Source organism: Dipodomys spectabilis, unplaced genomic scaffold, assembly GCF_019054845.1.
Source record: "Dipodomys spectabilis isolate Male_0828 unplaced genomic scaffold, ASM1905484v1 ptg000323l, whole genome shotgun sequence".
Classification (NCBI taxonomy): domain Eukaryota; kingdom Metazoa; phylum Chordata; class Mammalia; order Rodentia; family Heteromyidae; genus Dipodomys; species Dipodomys spectabilis.
This window is the reverse complement of record NW_024871000.1, coordinates 900,227-920,000: the sequence shown is the minus strand read 5'-3', so window position 1 is coordinate 920,000 and position 19,774 is coordinate 900,227. Positions and strand designations below refer to the sequence as shown.

Here is a 19,774-nt window from a genome sequence, read left to right as displayed (position 1 = left end):
GTCTGTCTTTGTCTCTGTGTCTGTCTGCCAGTCTCACTGTCTGTCTCTGTCTTATTCTTTCTTTGTCTGTCTCTGTCTGTCTCACTCTGTCTCTCTGTCTCTGTCTGTCTCCTATGTCTGTCTGTCTGGGTCTTGTTCTGTCTTTCTTTGTCTGTTTCTGTGTCTCTTTGTCTGTCTGTCTGTCTGGGTATCTGTCTCTCTGTCTGTCTGTCTGTCTCCTCTGTCTTTCTGTCTGTTGGTCTGCGTGTCTATGTCTGTCCATGTCTGTGTCTGTCTGTCTCTGTCTCTTTGTGTCCGTCAGTCTGTTTGGCTTTGTGTCTGTCTTGCTCTATGTCTCTGTCTTTGTCTGTCTCTTTGTGTCTGTCTGTCTGTCTGGTCTGTTTGTGTATCTCCGTGTCTCTGTCTGTCTGTGTCTGTCAGTCTATCTCTGTCTCTGTCTGTCTATCTGTGTCCCATCTGTCTATCCCAGTGTCTGTCTGAGTCTGTCTCTGTTTCTCTCTGCCTTGCTCTGTCTGTCTCTCTGTGTCTGTCTGTCTGTCTGTCTCTCTCTGTGTCTGTCTGTCTCACTTTGTCTGTCTGCCTCTGTGTCTGTCTGTGTCTCTTTGTCTGTCTCTCTGTGTCTGTCTGTCTTTGTCTCTCTGTCTCTGACTCTGTCCATGTCCGTGTCTATGTCTCTGTCTGTCTGTCCTCTGTGTCTGTTTGTCTGCTCTGTTTGTGTATCTCTGTGTCTCTGTCTGTCTGTCAGTCTTTGTCTCTTTCTGTCTCTGTTTGTCTATCTGTGTCCCATCTGTCTGTCCCAGTGTCTGAGTCTGTCTCTGTGTCTCTCTGTGTCTGTCTGTCTCTGTCTTTGTCAGTCTGTTCCTCTGTCTCTTTTTGTGTCTGCCTGTCTTGCTCTATGTTTATCTTGCTCTGTGTCTGTCTGTCTGTTCTGTTTGTGTCTGTCTCGCTCTATCTCCCTTTCTCTGTCTGTCTGTCTCTCTGTGTCTGTCTGTCTGTCCGTCTCGGTGTCTCTCTTTCTCTTTCTGTGTCTGTCTGTCTGTCTTTGTCTCTCTGTGTCTCTGACTCTGTCCATGTCCGTGTTTATGTCTGTCTGTCTGTCTATCTCTAGCTCTGCCTTGATCCATCTGTCTCTCTGTCTCTGTCTGTCTTTCTGTGTCTGTCTGTGTTTCTGTCTGTCTCTGTCTCTGTCTGTCTATGCCTGTCCATGGTCTGTGTCTGTCTGTCTTTGTCTCTCTGTCTCTGTCTGTCTCCTCTGTCAGTCTGTCTGTGTCTCGTTCTCTCTTTCTTTGTCTGTCTGTGTCTGTCAGTCTACTTCTGTCTCTGTCTTTCTGTCTGTCCATCTGTGTCTGCCTGTTGGTCTGCCTGTCCATCTCTGTCTCACTGTCTGTCTGTCTCTGTCTCATTCTGTCTTTGTCTGTCTCGGTCTGTCTGTCATCAGTCTACTTCTGACTTCTGTGTCTGTCTGTCTCTTTGTCTTTCTGTCTCTGTCTCCTGTGTCTGTCTGGGTCTCGTTCTGTCTTTCTTTGTCTGTCTGTGTCAGTATCTGTCTGTCTGTGTCTCTCTGTCATTCTCTGTCTGTCTTTCATGTCTGTCTGTCATTCTCTGTGTCTGTCTGTCTTTCTCTATGTCTTTGTCTGTCTCTGCCTCTGTCTGTCTGTCCATCTGTCTGTCTGTGTCTCTCTCTGTGTCCATCTGTGTGTCTGTCTCTGTCTGTCTTTGTCCCAGTGTCTGTCTGTTTTGCTCTATGTCTGTCCGTCTCTGTCTGTCTGCCTGTGTCTGTCTGTCTCTCTCTGTCATTCCCTGTCTGTCTGGCTCTGCCTCTGTCTGTCTGTCTGTCTCTCTGTCTGTCATTCTGTGTCTCTCTGTCTATACCTGCCCATGTCTCTGTCTTCTCTGTGTCTGTCTGTCCATCTATCTGTCTGTGTCTCTGTGTCCATCTGTGTGTCTGTCTCTGTCCCAGTGTCTGTCTGACTCTGTCTCACTGTCCCTGTGTCTGTCTGTCTCTCTGTCTCTGGGAACCGCGCATGCGCGTTGCAGGGCAGCACAGCCCACTCCCGCGCAGGCGCAGATCCGTACCCCGCAGAGCCCGGGAGCACACGCATGCGTGTTCCTGCTCGGCGGGGGGGGGGGGGGGGGGGGGGGGGGAGGGGGGAGAAGGACGGGGCGTGCTGGCTCATGCATGTGCGGTGCAGCGCGGAGGACCTCCCCCCCCAGGTGGCACGCATGCGCAGTACCAACCAGAGCAACCGAGGGAATCCCACGCATGCACGCACCACACGCGCGGCCCGGACGGTACCGGCCGACTCACCCAGTGCGCATGCGCAATGCGGACGGAACCTCGATCCTCCGGGGTCCCCTAGGCACCTCCCGGCGGACTCACGCTGTGCGCATGCGCAACTCGACCCTCCAGGGTCCGCTCTGCGCCTCCCGGCCGATTCAACCTGTGCGCATGCGCCGTGGGTCCACACGCGAGAGGGCAGAGGGAACAAGCAGCCAAGGGACACGCATGCGCAGCGGCGCTCCGCCGGGAGCGCTAGGCCCCTCCCCGCTGACGAACCCTGTGCGCATGCGCATTGGCGCAGGCTGGCTCAGCCCCTCCCAGCTGTCTAACCCTGTGCGCAAGCGCAATGGCGCTCCGCCAGGCCGGCTCAGCCTGTCCCCGCTGAAGAACCCTCTGCGCATGCGCAATAGCCCTCCGCTGGGAGCGTTCGGCCCCTCCCCGATAACCCTATGTGCATGCGCAGTGGCGCTCCGCCGAGAGCGCGCGCATGCGCGCCCGCGTCTTGACGCCGGCTGATGACATCGATGCGACGGCGACGGCGGCCGCGCCCGGAAATGCAGCCGTGGCGGGGCCGCGGAGCGTCGCCGCCGCCGCCGCCATGGCCACCGCTACGCCGTCCGCATCCGGAAGCGGAAGCGCTTAGGACCCCCCAGGACGCCGCCCCGGGCCGCCCCCGGGTCACCGTCGGTGCGTGGAGGCCTCCGGGACGCAGCGCCTTTAAGAGGCGGGGCCACGGGGAGGGCGTGGCTTTTGGGAGGGGCGTGGTGTCGCGGTGGGCGTGGCCTGCAGGGCGTGGAGCTGACGGGAGAGTCAGTGGGGGGCGTGGCCTGGAACAGAGGCCATTGGGCCACTGGGGTTTGGGGGCATGTTCTGGAAAGACACCATTGGGAGGCTGGAGGTAATGCTATTGGTCGGCTGGGCTGGGGGGGCGTGGCTTGGAAGTAAGGCCACTGGGCCGCTGGGCCTAGGGGGCATGGCTTGGCAGGAACTAGGCTATTGAGGGTCCTGGCTTTGGGGGCATGGCTTGGAAGTAAGGCCGTTGGGCGGCTGGTCCTGGGGGGTCGTGGCCTGGCAACAGTGATGCTATTGTGTAGTCTGGGTTTGAGGGCGTGGCCTGGGCGTGCTGCCATTGGATGGCTGGCCTGGGGGGCGTGGCCTGGCAGGAACCAGGCCGTTGGGTGCTCTGGCTTTGGGGACTGAGCACCCAGCACCTCCTCATGGTGACCCAGGATGGGGAATAAGCCCCCAGTACCTGCCCATGGTGACCCAGGACCAAGACTAAGCACCCAGCACCTCCCATGGTGACCTAGGGCCAGGACTAAGCACCCAGCACCTCCCCATGGTAACCCAGGATGGGGACTAATGACCCAGCACCTCCCCATGGTGACCCAGAGTGGGGACTAAGCACCCAACACCTTCCCATAGTGACTCACAGTATCCCCCAAGCACCCAGCAGCATCCCATAATGACCCAAGACAGGAACTAAGCACCCAGCACCTCCCCAGGATGATCCCCAAGCACCCAGCACCACCCCATAGTAACCCAGGGCTGGGACTAAGCACCCAACACCTCATCATAGTGACCCAGGATGATTCCCAAGCACCCAGCACCATCCCATGACGACCCAGGGCTGGGACTAAGCAACCAGCACCTCCTCAGAGTAACCCAGGACCAGGACTAAGCACCCAGCACCATCCCATGATGACCCAGGACAGGGACTAAGCAACCAGCACCTCCTCAGAGTAACCCAGAACTGGAACTAAGCACCCAGCACCACCACCTGGGGAACAAGGACCGAGCCTAAGCATTCAGCACCTCTCCATGGAGACCGAGGATAGGAACTAAACACTCAGCACCTCCCCATGGTGACCCAGGAACGGGACTTCACACCCAGCACCTCCCTACTGTTTACATGAGTCAGGTACTAAGCACCCAGCACCTGCCTATTACTAACACAGGACAGGTACCAAGCACCCAGCACTTCCCCACAGGGACTCTGGATAATCACCAAGCACCCAGCACCTCACGTGTGGGTCCTTTCCCTCCCTCTGACCCCATCCCAGGTTCTCCACGTGGCGCAATGACCACTGGTTGTACAGGATGATGGACTACGTGCCTGGTGGCGAACTCCTCAGCTACCTGCGCGCCCGCCAAGATCCTGTGCGCACTGGCCTACCTGCAGATGAGCAGACCAGCAATGATGGGGGCCGCCCATCCATCCATCCATCCACCCATCCATCCATCCACCCATCCATCCATCCATTTACCCATCCATCCAGCCATCCATCCATCCACTCATCCATCCATCCACCCATCCACCCATCCATCCACCCATCCACTCATCCGGCCACCCATCCAGCCACCCATCCACCTATCCATCCATCCACCCATCCATCCATCCACTCATCCACCCATCCATCCATCCACCCATCCATCCATCCACCCATCCACCCATCCACCCATCCATCCATCCATCCATCCACCCACCCATCCATCCACCATCCATCCATCCAGAAAGTTCCAGAAAGTTCCCCCAAGGTTCCAGAAGGTCCCAGAAAGCTCCAGAAGGTTTCAGAATAACTCAGCACATTCCCCAGGCAGGCGTTCCCTCCACCCAGACACACCCCAACCCTCCCACCCCCCTTCCTTGGCCCAGGAATGATTTTGGGGGGGAGGGGAATGGAAGGAGGGTATTGATGATATTGGTATTGGTATTGGTATTGATACTGATCCTCTCATGGTCTATTGATGATAGGTTTTCCCAGGGGATCTGTTTGATCTTAGGACTTGAGATGCTTTCAGGACAACCCATGGAAGGTTCTAGAAATAAGCCAGGGCTGGGGCTGGTTTCTATTTCCTTCCCCCCCCCCCTTCTCCCCAACATCTGGGACCCAGTTGCGTTCATCCCTTGGGATTCTCCTCCATGGGGGAAGTTGAGGATGGACGATAACATCACCCCTTCCCATGATCCTTTGCGGTGACTGGTCCAGGGTCCCTTGACTATTCTTGTTCTTGTTGTTGTTGTTGTTGATTTATTATGATGATTAGCTCATGTGCATGGTCTTGTCTTTCCCTTCCCCCCGCCCCAACCAAGCTTCTAGAAGCTTCTGGAACAAATTGCTGATGGATTTCCTGTGTGTGTGTCAGACTCAACCAGAACCCAGCGAATGGCTTCCTCTTCTCAACGCCTGGAAACCCGCCCAACACTTCCTGGAAGGGGGGAGGGGGAGGGGGAATGGAGGAAATGAATAATGAATGAATGAATTCCCTCCTTCCTTCCCTCCTTCCTTCCTTCCCTCCAATCCTTCCCTCCTTCCCTCCTTCCAATCCTTCCTTCCTTCCCTCCATCCTTTCTTCCTTCCCTCCTTCCTTCCTTCCTTCCTTCCCTCCTCCCCTCCTTCCTTCCTTCCCTTCCTTCGTTCCTTCCTCCTTCCTTCCCTCCTCCCCTCCTTCCTTCCTTTCCTTCCTCCTTCCTTCCTCCTTCCTTCCCTTCTTCCTTCTTTCCTTCCCTCCTTCCTTCCTTCCTTCCTCCTTCCTTCCCTCCAATCCTTCCTTCCCTCCTTCCTTCCTTCCCTCCTTCCTTCCTTCCTTCCTCTTTCCTTCCCTCCAATCCTTCCCTCCTTCCAATCCTTCCTTCCTTCCCTCTATCCTTTCTTCCTTCCTTCCCTCCTTCCTTCCTTCCTTCCCTCCCTCCCTCCCTCCTTCCTTCCTTCCTTTCTTCCTTCCTTCTTCCTTCCCTCCAATCCTTCCTTCCTTCCCTCCTTCCTTCCTTCCCTCCATCCTTCCTTCCTTCCTTCCCTCCTTCCTTCCTTCTTTCTAATCCTTCCCTCCTTCCCTCCTTCCTTCCTTCCCTCCTTCCTTCCCTCTAATCCTTCCCTCCTTCCTTCCTTCCCTCCTTCCTTCTCTCCAATCCTTCCCTCTTTCCCTTCTTCCTTCCTTCCTTCCTTTCCTTCTTCCTTTCCTGCGTCCAATCCTTCCCTTCTTCCTTCTTTCCTTGTCTCCAATCCTTCCCTCCTCCCCTCCTTCTTTCCTTCCTTCCTTCCTTCCTTCCCTCCTTCCTTCTCTTCTGTCCTCCTTTCCTCCTTCCTTCCTTCCTTCCTTCCCTCCTTCCTTCCCTCCTTCCTTCCCTCCTTCTTTCCTTCCTTCCCTCCTTCCTTCCCTCCTTCCTTCCCTCCTTCCTTCCTTCCCTCCTTCCTTCCCTCCTTCCCTCCTTCCTTCCGTTCTTCCTTCCTTCCCTCCAATCCTTCCCTCCCTCCAATCCTTCCCTCCTTCCTTCCCTCCTTCCCTCCCTCCTTTCCTCCCTCCTTCCTTCCTTCCCTCCTTCCTTCCCTCCTTCCTTCCCTCCTTCTTTCCTTTCCTCCTTCCCTCCTTCCTTCCTTCCCTCCAATTCTTCCCTCTTTCCTTCCCTCCTTCCTTCCTTCCCTCCAATCCTTCCCTCCTTCCTTCCTTCCCTCCTTCCTTCCCTCCCTCCCTCCCTTCCTTCCTCCCTCCCTTCCTTCCTTCCTTCTTTCCTTCCTTCCTTCCTTCCTTCCTTCCTTCCTTCCTTCCTTCCTTCCTTCCTTCCTTCCTTCCGTCCTTCCTCCCTGATCCAACCCAGGGCCTAGGAGAAGCACCGAGCTCGGGGCCCACAGCACCCATGCTGGGTGCTGATAGCTGAGTCCCTCCTGTGTGCAATGTGGAACAGCAGCTGGGTGGGGGGAGGAGGGGCGCAGGGAAACTGGAAGCCTCTGCTGCTGTGGCTTTTTTTTCTCCTGCAGGCCCCGCATGAATCATGGCCTGGAGGAAGCTGGAAACATCTGGAAGGAATTAGCAGGAAATGAGACCAACATGTGGGAAAAGCCTGCGCCTCCTCCTGCCCCTGTGGCTGCTGCTGCTCCACCTCCTCCTCTTCCTCCTCTTCCTTCCTTCCTTCCTTCCTTCCTTCCTTCCCTCCCTCCTTCCTTCCCTCCCTCCTTCCTTCCCTCCCTCCTTCCTTCCTTCCTTCCTTCCCTCCTTCCCTCCTTCCCTCCTTCCTTTCTTCGTTCCTTCCCTCCTTCCTTCCTTCGTTCCCTCCACTCCTTCCTTCCTTCCTCCCTTCTTCCTTCCTTCATTCCCTCCACTCCTTCCCTCCTTCCTTCCTTCCCTCCTTCCTTCCTTCCTTCATTCCCTCCACTTCTTCCCTCCTTCCTTCCTTCCTTCCTTCCTTCCCTCCTTCTCTCCTTCTTTCCTTCCTTCTTATGTCTTTCTGTCTGTCTCTGTGAGTCTCTGTATTTCTGTCTCTGTGTCTCTTTCTGTTTCGTAGTCTGTCTGTCACTCTGTCTCTGTCCATTTGTCTATGTCTCTGTGTGTCTGTCTCTGTATCTGTCTGTCTGCCTATCTCTGCCTCTGTTCATCTGTCTGTCTGGCTATCTATGTCTGTGTCTGCCTCTTTCTCTGTCTGTCTGTCTGTCTGTCTCTGACTCCATTTTTCTGTCTGTTTCTGTTTGTGTCTGTTCATCTCTCTCTCTCTCTGTGTCTGTCTGTCTGTCTCTGTGTTTCTCTGTATTTTTCTGTGTCTGTCTCTGTTCGTCTGTCGGTCTCTCTGTGTGTCTGTCTGTCTGTCTTCATCTGTCTGTCTGTCTGTCTCTGTGTGTCTCAATCTCTATCTGTCTCTGTCCGTTTGTCTCTCTGTCTATGTCTCACTCTGTATTTGTCTCTGTTTGTCTGTCCATCCGTCTGTCTGTCTCTGACTCCTTTTTTCTCTTTTACCGTTTCTCTGTCTCTATGGTTCTGTCTGTACGTCTGTCTGTCCCTGTCTGACTCTATGTCTCTGTGTCTGTCCATTTGTCTGTCTCTCTGTCTGTCTCTGTCTGTCCATTTGTCTGTCCATCTGTCTCTGTCTGTTTCTCTGTCTATTTCTCTGTCTGTCTGTCTGTCTCTGTTCATCTGTCTCTCTGTCTATCTCTATTTCTGTCTGTCTCTGTTTCTCTTTGTGACTTTCTGTCTGTCTGTTTCTCAGTCTGTCTGTTTATCTCTGTGTCTGTCTGCCTGTCTCTATGTCCATTTGTGTCTTTGTGTCTGTCTGTCTGTCTCTGGTTATCTGTCTGTGTCTGTCTGTCTCTCTGTCTCTCTCTGGGTCTGTCTGTCTGTCTCTGACTCCATTTTTCTGTGTTTGTGTCTGTGTCTCTGTCTGTCTGTCCCTGTATCTGTGTGTTTGTCTGTCTGTCTCTGTCTTTCTCTGTCTATCTGTGTGTCTGTCTCTCTCTGTGTCTGACTATCTCTGTTCATCTGTCTCTCTGTGTTTGCCTGTCTGTATCTCTCTGCCTATCGCTCTGTGTCTATTTTTCTGTTTCTGTCTGTGTGTCTGTCCATGTTCATCTACCTCTCTGTGTGTCTGTCTGTCTCTTGTGTTTCTCTGTATTGGTCTCTGTCTCTCTGTGTCCATCCGTCTGTCTATGTCTGTGAGTCTGTCTGTCTGTGTTCATCTATCTCTCTCTGTCTGTTTGTCTCTGTCTCTGTCTGCCCATCTGTCATTCTCTGTGTCTGTCTGTCTCTGTATCTGTTTGTCTCTGTCTATCTGTGTCTGTCTGTCTCTGTGTCTGTCTCTCTGTCCATGTCTGTCTCTGTTCATCTCTCTCTCTCTCTGTCTCTGTGTCTGTCTGTCTTTCTCTCTGTCTCTGTCTGTCTCTATATTTATCTGTCTGTATCTCTCTGTCTGTGTGTCTCTGTCTGTCTGTCTCTATATTTATCTGTCTGTATCTCTGTCTGTCTGTCTGTGTCTGTCTATCTATTTTTCTCTCTCTGTCTGTGTCTGTCCCTGTTCATCTGCCTCTCTGTGTGTCTGTCTGTCTCTTGTGTTTCTCTGTATTTGTGCCTGTCTCTCCATCTCTGTCTGTGTGTCTCTCTGTGTCTCTGTGTCTCTGTCTCTCTCTGTTTATCTGTTTCTGTCTGTGTTTTGTCTCTCTGTCTCTGTCTGTCCATCTTTCATTCTCTCTGCCTGTCTGTCCCTGTCTCTCTGAGTCTGTCTGTCTCTGTTCATCTCTCTCTGTGTCTGTCTGTCTGTCTCTCTGTCTGTCTCTGTCTGTCTCTCTGTCTCTGTCTGTCTGTCTATACTTGTATGTCTGTATCTCTCTGTCTGTCTCTCTGTGTCTATTTTTCCCTGTCTGTCTGTGTGTCTGTCCCTGTTTATCTGCCTGTCTGTGTGTCTGTCTCTGTCTCTCTCTGTCTATCTGTGTGTCTGTCTGTGTGTCTGTCGGTCTGTTTGTGTCTCTCTGTCTCTCTGTGTCTGTCTCTGACTCCATTCCTCTGTCTTTCTGGCTGCGTTTCCTCTCTGTCTGTCTGTCTGTCCCCCCCTCCTCCCCCGCCCCCCCACACCCCCTCTTTCTCAGCTCTGTGCCCCCCACCCCACAGGTCCAGCCTTTTCCCCTTCCTCTCCCCTCCTCCTCCTCCTCCTCCTCTCTCTTTTCTTCCAGAACTTTCTCTTCGGCCGTTTCTCCCTCCCCCTCCCCAGCATCCCCCCCCTTCCCCGCCTGGCCTGGTGGGGGGGATTCAGGGTCTCCCCATCCCCCTCTCCCTGACCCCCACCCCCCTCTTTTTCTTCCCTGCTTCCCCTCCCTCCTTTTCCCACTGACGCCCCCCCTCAGCCCAGGCTGTGTGGGGCGGAGCTGAGGCTCAGGCCACAGCGTGGCGGGGCGGGGATATCTGGGCCTGGGCGGATAAAAGAGGAGCCCGCAAGCTGTGCTGTGCTGTCTGGAGACACAGGACAGAGAGACAGACAGACAGACAGACAGACAGACCAGGTGAGGGGGCCTGGACGAGGGGTGGAGGGGGGTGAGGGGATCTTGGGGTACAGGGGATCCTGGGAGGAGGGGAAAGGGGGAGGTGGAGGGATTTGGGGGTTCTGGGGGGTCAAGGAGGAGAGGTCAGGGGTCAGGGAGATGCAGGGGGAAACATGGTCAATCCTGGGGTACCCAGGACCCCAAAGTTCATTGGGGGTAAAGCACAAGGATTCCTGGGAAGAGGGGGTCAAAGGCCCAGAGAGCAAAGGTCCTGGGGTGCAGCCAGCAAAGGAGTTCAAAGGTCAAGGAGGGGGGAGACAGAGGTCAGGGGAGGGGGGACACCTGGGACATGGCCAAGATCAGGGAGCCAAGGTCCTGGGGTGCAAAGTTCAGGGGTGAGGGGGTCATGAAGAGGGGGAATGGGAAGTTCAGGGGTGCAGGGATCAGAGGTCACCAATCTGGGGGGTGAGGGAGGGCATCTGTCACGGGGGTGCTGGGTCCTAGGTTCCCCCAAGTTCAGAGGGGAAAAGCCCAGGGAGCAAAGGTCCTAGGGTGCAGAGTTCAGAGGGTGCAGGGGTCACAGGTTACAGGAATCAGGGGTACCAGGGTCCCAGGGCCCAGAGGTAACGGAAAACCCACCTTAGGGGTGCAGGGTGTCAGGGTCCTCCTCTTCCTCCTCCTCCTCTTTCTCCTGTCCTCCTCCTCTTTCTCTTCTTCCGTCTTCTCTTCCTCTCTTCCTCCTCCTCTTCTTCCTCCCCATCCATCCATCCTTCCACCCATCCATCCATCTACCCATCCATCCACCCATCCACCCATCCATCCATCCATCCATCCACCCATCCATCCATCCATCCATCCACCCACCCATCCATCCACCCATCCATTCACCCATCCATCCATCCACCCATCCACCCACCCATCCACCCATCCACCCACCCATCCACCCATCCACCCATCCACCCATCCATCCACCCACCCACCCATCCATCCATCCATCTGCCCATCCACCCATCCATCCATCCATCCACCCATCCACCCATCTACCCATCCATCTACCCATCCATCCATCTACCCATCCATCTACCCAACCATCCATCCACCCATCCATCCACCCATCCACCCACCCATCCACCCATCCATCCACCCATCCACCCATCCATCCACCCATCCACCCACCCATCCACCCATCCATCCACCCATCCATCCATACATCCACCCATCCATCCATCCATCCACCCACCCACCCACCTATCCATCCATCCATCGCCCAACCATCCATCCACCCATCCATCCACCCATCCATCCATCCATCCATCCATCCATCCATCCACCCATCCATCCATCTCCCAACTATCCATCCACCCATCCATCCACCCATCCATTCACCCATCCATCCATCCACCCATCCATCCACCCATCCATCCATTCATCCACCCATCCATCCATCCACGAAGCCACGCCCCCTGTGGCTGGTCCAACCCATTCTCTTCCTCCTCCTTTTCCTCCTCTTCTTCCTCCTCCTCCTCCTTTTCTTCCTCCTCATTGTTATTACTATTATTCTCATCATAGTTATTATTATTACTGTTATTGACATTGTTGTTTTTACTATCATGGTTGTTACTGTTATTGTTAATATGATGGTTATGATCATCATTATTGTCATTATTGTCATGGTTATTACTATTATGGGTATTGTGGTTATTATTATTGTTATTGTTGTCATGATGTTTGGGTTATTGTTATGATTGTTATTGTTGTTATTGTTGCTATGGTGATGGTTATTATTATGGTTACTGCTATTGTTGTCATGATGGTTATTATTGTTATTGTTGTTGTCATTATTATTATAGTTATTATTGTTGCCATGGTTATTACTATTATGGGTATTATGGTTATTATTGTTATTGTTGTTATTATTGTCATTGTTATTGTTATTATAGTTGTTATTGTTGTCATGGTTATTACTATTATGGGTATTATGGTTATTATTGTCATTGTTATTGTTATTATAGTTATTATTATTGTCACAATGGTTATTGTTGTTGTTGTTCTTGTTACTGTGGTGGTGACGGTCGTTGGCATATTCTTCCCCAAGCCTTCCTTGTTGCTCAGGAGACTGAGATCTGGAGGATCGTGGTTCAAAGCCACCTCCACCCCCTCCCCGCCCACCCCCCCAGGACCAACCGAGAGACCCGGATCTCCAGTGAACCCCCCAACCCGGAAAGGTAGGTGAGGAGCTCCGGCCCCGGGTTCGCGTCCCGGGGAGGGGGGGCTGATGGAGGAGGGAGGAAGAGGTGGAGGAGGAGGAGGAGGGTGATGGGTGATAGGAAGCCAGGGGGAAATGGGGTGCTGAGTACTTAGTACTTAGTCCTGGGGAGGGGGGAGGGGGGATGGACAATGACAGAGACAGACAGACAGACAGACAGAAGAGACACACAGACATATGTAGACACACAGATGGACAGACAGACACCGACATGACACACAGAGAGAGAGAGACACAGACAGACAGACAGACCAAGATGTGCAGACAGACAGAGAGAAACAGAGACAGGACAGACAGACACACACACAGACAGACAGACAGACAGAGACACAGAGACAGAGAGAGAGACAGAGACAGAAGAGACAGACAGGCACAGACAGTCAAACTGAGCCAGGACAGATAGACAGAGACACAGAGACAGGAAGAGACAAATGGACACAGGCACAAACAGAGACAGAGACAGACAGACAGAGATGGACGTGAGAGAAACTGGCACAGACAGACACAGAGAGACAGACAGACAGACAGACAAAGAAGAGACAGACAGACAGGGACAGACAGGGAGAGACAGATGCACCGAGACAGATAGACATAGAGACAGACATACAGAGGCACAGAGAGACGGGCAGACAGACACAGACAGACAGAGACAAGTGACAGATGGAGAAAGGCAGAAGAGACAGACAGAGACAGGAAGATAGAGATAGACAGACAGACAGACACAGACAGACAAATATGAGACAGACAGATGTAGACATGGAGACAGGGAGAGACCGACAGAGGTAAACGGACAGACACAAGAGACAGATCTGAACAGAGGCAGACAGGAAGACACAGAGACAGAACAGACAGACAGAAGAGACACACAGACAGATATAGACACAGAGACGGACAGACAGAGAGAGACACACACAGACAGACGAAGATGTGCAGACAGACAGGGAGAGACAGAGACAGGACAGACAGACAGATGGAGACACACAGACAGAGACACAGACAGACAGACAGGGAAAGACAGATGGATAGAAACAGAAGAGACAGACAGGCACAGACAGACAAACTGAGCCAGGACAGATAGAGACACAGAGACAGGAAGAGACAGACAGACACAGGCACAGACAGAGACAGAACAGACAGACAGACAGAGATGGACATGAGAGAAACCGGCACAGACAGACACAGAGAGACAGACAGACAGAAAAGACAGAGAGAAGTGACAGATGGAGAGAGGTAGAAGAGACAGACAGACAGAGACAAGAAACAGACAGACAGCTGTAGACACAGAGACAGACAGGAAGGGAGATGGACAGACATGGAGAGACAGCAACAGACAGAGATAGACACAAGCACAGAGAGACAGACAGAGACAAGAGACAGACACAGAGATAAGAGACAGAGGCAGATGGAGACACGGACACAGACAGAGACAAACGGACAGAGACAGAACAGACCGACAGACAGACAGATGGAAACAGGGAGAGACCGACAGAGGTAGACAGACAGACAGACTGAGACACAGATGTGAACACAGAGACTGACAGGAAGAGACAGAGACAGGACAGACAGACAGACACAAGAGACAGAACAGACAGACAGACAGAGACAGAGATAAGAGACAGACAGACTCAGAGACAGAGAGAGACAGATGGACAGACACAGAACAGATAGACACAGGGGCAGACTGACTGACAGAAGAGTCAGACACAGACTGAGACAGACAGACAGACGTCAACATACAGACAGACATGAGACAGAGACAGACAGACAGACACAGACAGAGAGAGAGAGACAAGTGACAGATGGAGAGAGGCAGAAGAGACGGAACCAAGAAGACAGAGACAGACAGACAGGCAGAGAGACCAATGGACAGATAACAGACAGAGACAGAGAGGCAGACAGACAGAGACAGACAGAGGGAGACATGGAGACAGGGGGAGACCAACAGAGATAGACGGACAGACAGACAGACAGATAGGGAGAGACAGATGGATAGAGACAGACAGACACAGACAGAGAGGCAGAGAGACAGAGACAGAGAAAAGACAGATGGACAGAGACAGGAAGACAGACACAGACAGAACAGACAGACAGACAGAGGTGGATGTGACAGAAACAGGCACAGATGGACAGACAGACACAAGAGACAGACATGTGAATACAGAGACATACAGGAAGAGACAGAGATAGAACAGACAGACAGACAACAGAAGAGACAGACAGATGTAGTTACAGAGACGGATAGACAGACACAGACATGAGACAGAGAGAGACACACAGACAGATGAAGATGTACAGACAGACGGAGACACACAGAACACACACAGACAGAGACACAGAGACAGACAGATGGACAGAGACAGAAGAGACACAGACAGAGAGACACAGACAGACATGAGCCAGAGACACAGACAGGACTGACAGACAGACGGAGACAGTTAGACAGAATCAGAAGAGACAGACAGGCACAGACAGACAAACTGAGCCAGGACAGATAGAGAGACAGAGAGGAAGAGACAGACAGACACAGGTACAGACAGACAGAGAGACAGACAGACAAAGAGAAGAGACAAAAGACAGACAGACAGACAAACAGATGTACACAAAGAGACATACAGGGAGAGACAGATGTACCGAGACAGACAGACAAAGAGAACAGACAGACAGACACAGGCACAGAGAGACGGACAGACAGACAGACAGAGAGAGACAAGTGACAGATGGAGAGAGACAGATGAGACAGACAGACAGACAGAGGACACAGACAGATGTAGACACAGAGACAGACAGGAAGAGACAGAAAGACAGAGACAGACATGTAGACACAGAGATAGAGAAGAAACAGACTCAGACAGACAGACAGAGGACACAGACAGATGTAGACACAGAGACAGACAGGAAGAGATAGACAGTCAGAGACAGACATGTAGACACAGAGATAGAGAACAAACAGACTCAGATAGACAGACGCAGGCACAGACAGACAGATGGGCAGACACAGAGGAGACAGATGGACAAACAGACACAGACAGAGACAAGTGACAGATGGACAGAGACAAGAGTCACACAGACAGACAGAGACAAAAGACAGACAGGTACAGACAGAAGAGAAAAGAGACAAACAGACACAGACAGGAAGACAGACGGGGACAGACAGACAGACTGAGACAGAAGAAACTGACACAGGCACAGAGAGACAGACTGAGAAGAGACAGACAGACACAGAGAGTCAGAGGCATGAGGGCCAATGGACAGACAAGAGACAGAAGAGACACAGACAGACAGACATATACACAGAGACAAAGACATGAGACAGACAGACAGATGGAGACACGGAGACAGATGGACAGAGAGAACAGACACAGACTGACAGACATGAGACTGATGGACAGACAAGAGACAGACACAGAGATGAGAGACAGAGACAGACGGAGACACAGACACAGACAGGGAGAGATAGACGGACAGACAGAACAGACAGACAGATGGAGACAGGGAGAGACCGACAGAGGTAGACGGACAGACAGACAGGAAGAGACAGACAGGAAGAGACAGAGACAGAATAGACAGACAGACACAAGAGACAGACAGAGACAGAACAGAAACAGACAGACAGAGATAAGAGACAGACAGACAGACAGGGAGACAGACAGACACAGGCAGAAACAGAGACAGAGAGACAGATGGACAGACACAGAACAGATAGACACAGGGGCAGACAGACCGACAGAGAGAAGAGTCAGATACAGACAGACAGACAGACGTCAACACAGAGACAGACATGAGACAGAGACAGACACAGTGACAGATGGAGAGAGGCAGAAGAGACAGACAGACGAGCCAGGAAGACAGAGACAGACAGAAACAGACAGACAGACAGACAGACAGACAGACAGAGGACACAGATGTAGACACAGAGACAGACAGACAGACACAGACTGAGACAGAAGAGACCCACACAGACAGACAGACAGATGTACACACAGAGACACACAGGAAGAGAAATGGATAGAGACAGACACAGGCATAGACAGACAGACATAGAGACAAGAGACAGATGGACAGAGACAGAAGAGACAAAGACAGACAGACAAACTCAGCCAGGACAGATAGACAGACATAGACACAGAGACAGGAAGAGAAGGATGGACACAGGCACAGACAGACAGAGATGGACGTGAGAGAAACCGGCACAGACAGACACAGAGAGACAGACAGACAAAGAGAAGAGACAGAAGAGACAGACAGGGACAGACAGACAGATGTACACACAGAGACAGACAGGGAGAGACAGATGCACAGAGACAGACAGACAAAGACGAGACAGACAGACAGACACAAAGACAAGTGACAGATGGAGAGAGACAGACAGATGGAGCCAGGAAGACAGAGACAGACAGACAGACAGAGGACACAGACAGATGTAGAGACAGTGACAGGGAGAGACAGACGGACACAGGGACAGACAGACAGAGACAGGGACAGACAGACAGACAGAAGAGACAGACATGTAGACACAGAGACAGAGAAGAAACAGACTCAGACAGACAGACGCAGGCATAGACAGACAGATGGACAGACAGAGGAGACAGATGGACAGACAGACACAGAGACAGGCAGGAAGGGAGATGGACAGACACGGAGAGACAGACAGGAAGAGACACAGACAGACGGACAGAGACAGGAAGACAGACGGGGACAGACAGACTGAGACAGAAGAGACACCAAGACAGACAGACAGAGACAGATGGACAGACAAACAAAAGACATACAGAGACAGACTGAGACAGAAGAGATCCAGACAGACAGATGTACACACACAGCCGGACAGGAAGAGAGTCGGACAGAGACAGATACAAGAGACAGATGGACAGAGTCAGACAGACATGAGACTGGTAGACAGACACAGGGAGAGACAGAGATAACAGACAGACAGACGTCAACACAGACAGTGATGGAACAGACAGACAGACAAGATCGATGGACAGACAAGAGACAGAGATAGAGAGACCCAGACAGACAGACGGAGATGTACAGACAGATGGAGACACAGAGACAGACAGGGAGAGACAGAACAGACAGACAGAGAGACATGAGACCAATGGACAGATAACAGACAGAGACAGAGAGACACAGACAGAGACAGACAGACAGACAGAGACACAGAGACAGGGAGAGACTGACAGAGGTAGACGGACAGACAGAGACAGGCAGATGTCAACACAGACAGAACAGACAGACAGACAGAGATAAGAGAGACAGACAGACAGACACAGAGACAGAGACACAGACAGACAGACAGGGACACAGACAGACAGATACAGACAGACAGAGATAAGAGACAGACAGAGGGAGACAGACATAAGAGACAGACACAGACAGAAAGACACAGAGACAGTCAGGGAGAGACAGACCAGACAGACAGACATGAGACCAATGGACAGATAACAGACAGAGACAGAGAGGCAGACAGACAGACAGATAAGAGACAGACAGACAGATGTCAACACAGAGACAGACAGACAGGGAGACAGACAGACACAGACAAAGACAGACAGAAAGCTAAAGACAGAGAGATAGACAAGGAGAGACAGATGGACAGAGACAGACAGAGCAGGCCTTCCCGGTCTCTTTTTCCTTGTGTCTCTAGACTTCCTGATCGTATTCCTGTTAGTTGGTGTTTTCCTTCTTCCTCTTCTGTCTCCTCCTCCTCTTCCATCTCCTCTTCCATCTTCTCTTCCATCTCCTCTTCTTCTTCCATTTCCTCTTCCATCTCCTCTTCCGTCTCCTCTTCCCTCTTCTCTTCCTCTTCCGTCTCCTCTTCCATCTTCTCTTCTGTCTCCTCTTCCTCTTCCATCTCCTCTTCCTCTCCTCTTCCTCTTCCGTCTCCTCTTCCATCTCCTTTTCCTCTTCCATCTCCTCTTCCTCTCCTCTTCCTCTTCCGTCTCCTCTTCCATCTCCTCTTCCTCTCTTCTTCCTCTTCCATCTCCTCTTCCATCTCCTCTTCCTCTCTTCTTCCTCTTCCATCTCCTCTTCCTCTTCCATCTCCTCTTCCTCTTCCGTCTCCTCTTCCTCTTCCATCTCCCCTTCTGTCTCCTCTTCCTCTTCCATCTCCTTTTCCTCTTCCATCTCCTCTTCCATCTCCTCTTCCGTCTCCTCTTCCATCTCCCCTTCCGTCTCCTCTTCCTCTTCTGTCTCTTCTTCCATCTTCTCTTCCATCTTCTCTTCCATCTCCTCTTCCATCTCCTTTTCCTCTTCCATCTCCTCTTCCGTCTCCTCCTCCGTCTCCTCTTCTGTCTCCTCTTCCATCTCCTCTTCCGTCTCCTCTTCCGTCTCCTCTTCCATCTCCCCTTCCGTCTCCTCTTCCTCTTCCATCTCCTCTTCCGTCTCCTCTTCCGTCTCCTCTTCCATCTCCCCTTCCGTCTCCTCTTCCTCTTCCATCTCCTCTTCCATCTCCTCTTCTGTCTCCTCTTCCTCTTCTGTCTCTTCTTCCATCTTCTCTTCCATCTCCTCTTCGTCTCCTCTTCCATCTCCTCTTCTGTCTCCTCTTCCGTCTCCTCTTCCATCTCCTCTTCCATCTCCTCTTCCATCTCCTCTTCCGTCTCCTCTTCCTCTCCCGTCTCCTCTTCCGTCTCCTCTTCTGTCTCCTCTTCCGTCTCCTCTTCTGTCTCCTCTCCCGTCTCCTCTTCCGTCTCCTCTTCCTCTCCCGTCTCCTCTTCCGTCTCCTCTTCCGTCTCCTCTTCCATCTCCTCTTCCTCTTCCATCTCCTCTTCCTCTCCTCTTCCTCTTCCATCTCTTCTTCCTCTTACATCTCCTCTTCCTCTTCCGTCTCCTCTTCCTTTTCCATCTCCTCTTCCGTCTCCTCTTCTATCTCCTCTTCGGTCTCCTCTTCCATCTCTTCTTCCTCTTCCATCTCCTTTTCCTCTTCCATCTCCTCTTCTGTCTCCTCTTCCATCTCCTCTTCCTCTTCCATCTCCTCTTCCATCTCCTCTTCCATCTCCCCTTCCTCTTCCATCTCCTCTTCCTCTTCTGTCTCCTCTTCCATCTCCTCTTCCTCTTCCATCTCCTCTTCCTCTTCCATCTCCTCTTCCTCTCCCGTCTCCTCTTCCATCTCCTCTACCGTCTCCTCTTCCGTCTCCTCTTCCATCTCCTCTTCTGTCTCCTCTTCCGTCTCCTCTTCCATCTCCTCTTCCGTCTCCTCTTCGTCTCCTCTTCCTCTCCCGTCTCCTCTTCCATCTCCTCTTCTGTCTCCTCTTCCGTCTCCTCTTCTGTCTCCTCTTCCGTCTCCTCTTCCATCTCCTCTTCTTCTTCCATCTCCTCTTCCTCTCCTCTTCCTCTTCCGTCTCCTCTTCCATCTCCTCTTCCTCTTCCCCTTCCTCTTCCTCGTGTCCATGTCCTTCTTCCTCTTCCTGTTCTTCTGATACATCTCCTTCCTCTTCCCATTCTCCTTCCTCTTCCTCCCCATTGTCTCCCTGACCCCCACAGGTCGCCTCA

The 19,774-nt window shown here is 52.2% G+C and overlaps 1 protein-coding gene across 1 annotated transcript in view; it reads right to left on the bottom strand.

The window, feature by feature from the left end:
- LOC122128098 overlaps window positions 1-2,881 on the bottom strand; it is a 9,052-nt gene extending 6,171 nt beyond the window's left edge. Inside the window, exons 1-2 of the mRNA XM_042702423.1 lie at window positions 2,741-2,881; window positions 2,309-2,558 (exon numbers count right to left, since the gene is read on the bottom strand). Of these exons, the coding sequence (XP_042558357.1) occupies window positions 2,309-2,558; window positions 2,741-2,881 (391 nt within the window). The remainder of the gene's footprint in view (window positions 1-2,308; window positions 2,559-2,740) is intronic.
- Window positions 2,882-19,774: the final 16,893 nt, after the last annotated feature.